Raw genomic sequence first — 7500 nt, forward strand, 5'->3', positions numbered from 1 at the left:
AGAGAGAGAGAGAGAGAGAGAGAGAGAGAGAGAGAGAGAGAGAGAGAGAGAGAGAGAGAGAGAGAGAGAGAGAGAGAGGAAAGAGAGAGAGAGAGAGAGAGAGAGAGAGAGGGAGAGAGAGAGAGAGAGAGAGAGAGAGAGAGAGAGAGAGAGAGAGAGAGAAATATGTTACTGTGTACCAATGTTGTTCCTCAGTCGGAGATGAAAAAAAAACAATATATTGAATCACATTCAACTTCAGATTAAATAAAATACCTCTTATCTTCAGAAAACTCTTTTGAAGATCTAATAGGGTCTCTGAACACACATTTCACCTCCCTTGTATGCTATGCCAACAAAAAGAGGAGAATAGAGCTGATAGACCTATACAAAGCCTACTTAACTTCTGAGTGTTGGGCATTGTCGCCACCCGGTAAATTTCAGTATTGATCAGGACAGATTTTATTTTATATGCAACACGAGAGAGGATGTATAGAAATAGTAGAAAATGTCAGATGCTCTTGATAGTTTAATGACTGAAATGTAAAACAACGATTCATCAGAATTACCTGGTGGTTACATTAGACAATAGATACATAACACGTAAGAATATATAAAATATAGAAAGGATGATATACACTGAAGAAAAAAGGCAGTTCACATCGTTATTCAAGAAGTATAGAATCGAAGGAAAAGAAATATATCCTCTTCAGTAGCATGATTAATGATAAAGGGCAGTTTTACGAAGTATAATGAAAAGCTGAAGTTTGTACTCTAGTACCTGTGGCTAATTGTTTTTCACAGATGATGCTAGTTGGTAATATACACAGCTGTGATACTATAATGGGCATACTTAAAGTTGCATTATTATAAACATTAAAACCTTTCTATAGCTGTACCTATTGACTAATACAATACCTATGGAGAGATCTGTACTACAGGGTAAATGTCTCATTTCTTTATAACCGACTTTCAATGTATTTCTACATTTTCTTCCATAAAAATACAACAAACATGAAGTATGGGATTAAGTTTGGTTCATAGTATGCTTCTATTTTTTATTTTTGTATAATACAAGCATGTACGCTTCTTTGGATTTTGTAGGGAAATTATGGGTCTTCTTAGTGGTATATTTGAATTTCTTTGAGTTCCTGAAGTTTAAGGAAAATTAAAGGAAAGTCGTTTGCATTATTTCATCACTGTCCTGATATTCTTTTACAAATTCAGACCTTACATACGAAAATTAATGCACCTAAAATGAATTAGTCATAAAGATTTATGAGACATCCAGTGCTCTGCATAAATGCACACTAAAACAGCATTAGCTTCATAGCTTCTGTCACTCATATGTCAATCATCATAGTCCTCTCGAGTTTTTGGTGATGGTAGTCCAGTTGTCATCGGGTGCACTCAAATAATGATGCTATGAATGTTTACCCTTCTGTCTGACATACATATTGCTAACCTAGATGATTACTCAGCTATAATAAGTCTGGTACCTGACTACTCTGGCAAAAGATCAGCCTCATCTTATTACTAAGATATATTACCTGGCATTCCCAAGACAAAGGAAAATTTCAAGTGTGAAGGACCCCCATAATTTTAATAAGGAAAGTGTAGTCTATTTTTTTTTTTTTAAGATTGGCTCACTAAACCGAAAACATTGCTATATATAACCTCCATTGCTGAAAATTCATAATTTAAGATATTATAGGGTATGGTTAAGGGTATCAAATATACATTTGCTTGATAAAACATTGGTTTCTCTCTTACTGACTGAATTAGCTGAGTCAAGCTGTCTGCTATGCGCATTGCAATGCTCGCTTGCTATAAATAAAATTTGCTTTCAAACTTGTGAAGCTTTTTTTTTTTTACATTATACCGAATCAACTAACTAGCTTTCTTAACCTACTGTTTGATCTATGGCACAAAAAAAGGGAATAGCCTATGAAATGCTTACTTTGACCTTAGAATTCTTGCTAATCTCACTAACCCACTACCAAGAAGTCATACATTTATATCACACGTATGTACAGAAATGTTTAGTAAGGCTCTGTCTGGCAGCAAATTGTAGGCAAGCATGTCAAGCTGTTGATAAGCTTATTTTGATATTCAAGAAAAGTCTTTGTAGGTCATATGTAACATAGGCTTTGTTAGAAGTTGTACCGATGCCTTCCATTACTTACATACTAGTGGCTGCAATATCAGATCTAGCTCTTATTATCAGACATAGCTTGCAACCAATAGTAAAATGTTGAAGGACTGATTCGAACATGAAATACATTTTTTTAATCACAATCAAAATTTCACAAAATCTTTTGATAATGGATGTATGGCTTATGCAGTACTATATAAATGAAATGCATGCATTCAAAGATTTATATATATTTTAGCCATTAGCTTGTCTGCCATATCATCTTAACTGTCCTATTGATATTGGTGTCTAGAAATTATAGAGCATTATAAGCCAGTGGCAACCGTGAAACAAAAGCAGAATATCTAATGTCACCTGCATTTTCTATCAGACTAGAATGAGTAAAAAATTAAAAACTGCAAAAGGATGCTACTTCAATGCAATTCACTGAGTACTAAATCCTAAAGCATTCTTAATTATCTGCCTCTTGCAGTTTTACTGCTTTGACTTTATTCTCATGGGACAAATGACTGACATGATGAAATCACAGGTTACTTAAAACTGCAATATCCCTTTTGTAATAACTTTGTTGTACATTTTCAAACAAAAACACTTATATTTCAAATGGTTTTTATGTACCATTCATATCTGATAAACCATAATCTGACTGTCCTAATGCAATCATAAGTTTCCTGCATGCATCTAAATACAATACTTCTGATGCATAAAGCAAAATTAATCCCAGATTAATCAAGCTTACACCATGCACTTGATGCAGAAGATAAGTGTGACATATCAAAAACTTCTACATATACAAATACAAAAATGTACTTAAGGTTGTAAAGTTTATATTTACAGCAATAATGTTTTATTTATATATATATTTTATACATAAGAAAAGTTGATACCAAATCTTAAAGTCTAAGCTAAATAAATATCCTTGATACAGCAATAGAAAATGCTCATACAGGGAGTGTCACCAGCTGCTTATACATACAATCTAAGTGACACAATTTCCATGCTTCGGCAATTAAAACCTTCATCCTACAGTATATTAATAATTCCAGAGATTACATTTGGGATAATATCAATTAACTGACATGCTGCAGTATGAATAACAAATCTGAGTCATGTGTAAAAGGTGCTCGCTTCCTTAGCTTGAGTGGAGCATTGGACAAATTAGGACATAGCATTACTTGAGGAAAAAAGGACTATGCTTAAAGCAAGTATTTCTTTACAAGGAGATTCTGTTTTTTATTTATAATATCTCTAACCTTTTTCACACTCAATTTGCATTTGACAGAAACACAGTATGTATTCTATATTTAAACAAAAAACAACAAAAAATATATATATACAACTACATTGAAATTTATTTGAAACTAACAAGTTTTCTTGGTATCTTCGGACACAGACTCGGCACACATATATCATCCTCTTTTTATATCAAATTATATAAACAAATATACAATTCACATAAATTCAACTGCAGACTGAAACTAGACCTATTTATTTTACAGAAAGATTAAAACTGAAATGTATAAAAATGAAATTTTCTAAATGACTAATTACATACATAATTTCCTTCCATAAAACAAATGTTTGACTCATATAGTTTAGACAAAAGTGAAAAAAATTATAAGAAGTAGAGAAATTGAGTCTTGAGTTAAAAGAAATCCAATCATTGTGTTTTAGCTTAAGGTACACACACATGCATTACAAGTTAATGCTTACCCACTTAAAGTCATGAAAACCAAGTCTCAGAAATCCTTCTAGCATAACCATACAACACGAGTTTATAAAGCTTATTCCAAACATTCATTTAATCAAATAATATACATTACCATTATTTGGAACATAATATCTACTAACAAGTGTTATAAACAATTCAGATGGTTTGAAAAGTTGCATCATGAATGCTATTTCAAAAGGAATATTCTGCAAATAAGGCTTGCATTTTGTTGCATAATCACACTGAATTTAAGTAAGATAAATCGTAGGAATTCGATCTTGTTGCAAGTTTACATCACTATCTGTTTTGCCCTACTATGCTATGTTATTGCTGAGAACTGCTCTATTTTGACTTCTACCAAACTGGAAAAAACTAATTTTTCAGATAATCGGTGTGCAATTTACTCATGATATCAAAAACTGCTAATTTTATTAGACAAACCAAACAAATCTACCATGATTGGTTTGCATAACTGTATAAGGTTTATATACACTGTATTAAAAGAGGAAGAATAAAACCACCATATACAGGTGTCCTTAAGGATCTATGATACATTTAATGGTATAACCATTGAATAAGCTAGAATTGCCGCCCCTCCTTGGTGAGGACGACACCGATTATTTTTCCGATGCATCCGTTGTCGGTCCGTAGAAGATGAGTTCTGGGATCTGGCCACCCTGGACCCCAGTGCCGTTAGTGCTTTCTGACGAGCAGTGGAACATGAACGTGACAGCACCAACAGTGACCTCGCTCATGCCCTCCTGGCCGAAGTAGGACAGCTCAGCGCCGTCAAGTATGGCCGAGGCTGTGTAGTACACGTCTCTTTCAACTTGCACAGGGTGGGCAAAGTACACATGGAAGGTGTTGGAGGACCCGTCAGAGAAGAACTTGGTGGTGCTCTCGGCAAGTATCTGGAGGGAAAGAATAACATGCAAGATATTAGCAAATGGGAAGTGGGAGAGCGGGGCGAGTGAGGAGGGAGGGAGGGAGGGAGGGAGGGGGAGAGGGAGGGAGGGAGGGAGAGAGAGAGAGAGAGAGAGAGAGAGAGAGAGGGAGGGAGGGAGAGAGGGAGAGGGAGAGAAGAGGTAGGAGAGAAGAGAGAGAGAAGAGAAAAGAGAGAGAGAGAGAGAAGAGAAAAGAGAGAGAGAAGAGAAAAGAGAGAGAGAGAGAGAAGAGAAAAGAGAGAGAAAGAGAGAGAAGGAGGGAGAGAGAGAAAGAGGGAGAGGGAGAGAGAGAGAGAGAGAGAGAGAGAGAGAGAGAGAGAGAGAGAGAGAGAGAGAGAGAGAGAGAGAGAGAGAGAGAGAGAGAGAGAGAGAGAGAGAGAGAGAGAGAGTATAACATTTGATATACTGGTGGATAGCAGGGATGTGGTGGGTAGTCTCAAAGTGCTATTGTCTTTAGGGATACCTGGTATCCTTTAAGCAATTTAAATCAAATTTATTTTCTTGCAGGTATGTTCCTATGCTACATCTTAATAAAATATGGAATCAGACATCAAAGAAAGACAATCAGTCTCCAAATATGACACAACAATGCACAAGGATTCTATAAATGCATCAGTACAATATATGACATAAAAATAATCCTTCCCTAATACTACCATATACAACATATAAAATTAATCTTCTTAGTAAAACCTTTTTCTCTAACAATCATATAAAAAATATGGCATATTTCAGGGGACGCACTTAAGCCAGATCAGCTACCAAATACTCATCCTGTTACCTTTTGTTCATGTATCTTTTGCAGATGGTAACATTCCACCTTAAGTACATATAATACTAGGTTACCTTTTGTTCATGTGTCTTTTGCAGATGGCAACATTCCACCTCAAGTACAAATAAAAGCATACATATAATACTAGGTTACTTTTGTTCATGTATCTTTTGCAGATGGCAACATTCCACCTCAAGTACAATTAAGAAATACATATAATACCGGAGTTCCAAAACCCCAGAGATACATTACCTCTCCATATTTCTTCAGCTCAATCCTGACACTGTAATCAGCTGCGCCACTTGAAGACCCATACAGGCCGTACCCGACTATAAATATACGTTTATCGACCATGAAGTTTATCGAATCGACTCGCCCTCTGTAGCGCCACTGATTACTTCTATAGGCTGATGACTGGAATCTGTTGAATTGTGCATAAATTAAGTTTAGATGTTTAGATCTTCTAATATTAGACTTAATTGGTTCAAACAAGATAAAACAATGTGATCTATCATATGACCATCTTGACATGAATTTTAATGATTGTTCACATTCACTAGGTGGTCTTTTCAAAGCGACCGTCAGATTGATCAACATTTTCTCTTAAGAAATTTCAGTTAAATTGCTATTTGCCACATTTGCAACCTAGATTTCAGCTTTGTTATATGGTATTTATTCTTCCTGAGAATATGAGAACATTCTGTAACATGGCTACGATAGAACATCTATATAATTTTATTCTTTCATAAAATAAAATCTTCATAAATCTTAATAACTAAACAATTAACTACTACCAAATAAATTCTTACCTGTGGCATATTTGTTTCTTTAGTCCCTGTCTTGGCTTGACTGGGTAGGCAACGGAAGGTTTGTTGCGAGCTGTGAAGTGCAGAAAAAGGTCTGTGGTCTCCTGCAGGGAGAGAATACCCGACTGTGCTGCTCCATTCGCGAATTCTCCCAGTTCCATGCATGGGATGCGGATTAGATTCAAGGCTGAGCTAAGCACCTGCCAATATGTGTGGTAATTAACATCTTTCAATAGACAGACACAAACACACACACACAAACACAAATATATATATAAGTAAACAAACAAACACATACACATAAACAATTATTTCTTTAAAACAATTTTCATAATTGTGGAGAAGCAATGGATAATGAACTATTTCTTATTGTCCTACCAATTCCTACCTTTCGCTTATTGTCGGGACAGGAATCAATTTCTTGCCGAGTGCACTCTGCTTCCGCCCAAGATAAAGCTGCCTCAAACAAAATGATCTCGCGGCAATTCAGCGTTTCTCTCGAAAGGACACTTGTTAAGGTAGGAAAGTCAATATCTACAAAACCATCTGACTGTAGTGCCATCTCAGCCTGGAATGGAAAATTAAAGTAAATATCAAGGAAGCTACTATCTAAAAGAAAGAAAGAATGAAAGAAAATATGTGATTGACTTGAAAAAAGAGAGCAAAAAAATGAAGGAATGAGAGAGAGAGAGAGAGAGAGAGAGAGAGAGAGAGAGAGAGAGAGAGAGAGAGAGAGAGAGAGAGAGAGAGAGAGAGAGAGAGAGAGAGAGAGAGAGAGAGAGAGAGAGAGAGAGAGAGAGAGAGAGAGAGAGAGAGGAGAGAGAGAGAGAGAGAGAGAGAGAGAGAGAGAGAGAGAGGGAAAGAGAGAGAGGAGAGAGAGAGAGAGAGAGAGAGAGAGAGAGAGAGAGAGAGAGAGAGAGAGAGAGAGAGAGAGAGAGAGAGAAACAAGAAAGAAAACAAAGAAAACAAAGAAAGAAAAACAAGAAGAAGAAGAAGAAGAAGAAGAAGAAGAAGAGGAAAAGAGAAAAGAAAAACATCCTGAATACATGACCTGTAGTAGCACATGCAGTCAAATCTTGGATAAACAAAAACTCCATGTAGTGGTCCATAAAAACTGATGTTATGATTTCACT

The 7500-nt window shown here is 35.8% G+C and overlaps 1 protein-coding gene across 8 annotated transcripts in view; it reads right to left on the reverse strand.

The window, feature by feature from the left end:
• Nucleotides 1-2964: 2964 nt before the first annotated feature.
• Nucleotides 2965-7500, reverse strand: part of LOC122248735 (BTB/POZ domain-containing protein 6-B) — a 10363-nt gene continuing 5827 nt past the window's right edge. For all 8 annotated transcript variants that reach the window (XM_086550915.1, XM_043008926.2, XM_086550914.1 and 5 more), the window contains 4 exons: nt 6756-6935; nt 6371-6567; nt 5814-5982; nt 2965-4756 (listed from right to left, as the gene is read on the reverse strand). In XM_086550915.1, the coding sequence (XP_086407041.1) occupies nt 4463-4756; nt 5814-5982; nt 6371-6567; nt 6756-6935 (840 nt within the window). In that variant the 3' untranslated portion in view covers nt 2965-4462. The remainder of the gene's footprint in view (nt 4757-5813; nt 5983-6370; nt 6568-6755; nt 6936-7500) is intronic.

Source organism: Penaeus japonicus, unplaced genomic scaffold (assembly GCF_977035675.1).
Source record: "Penaeus japonicus unplaced genomic scaffold, GWHDUDI00000001_assembly GWHDUDI00000024, whole genome shotgun sequence".
NCBI lineage: Eukaryota > Metazoa > Arthropoda > Malacostraca > Decapoda > Penaeidae > Penaeus > Penaeus japonicus.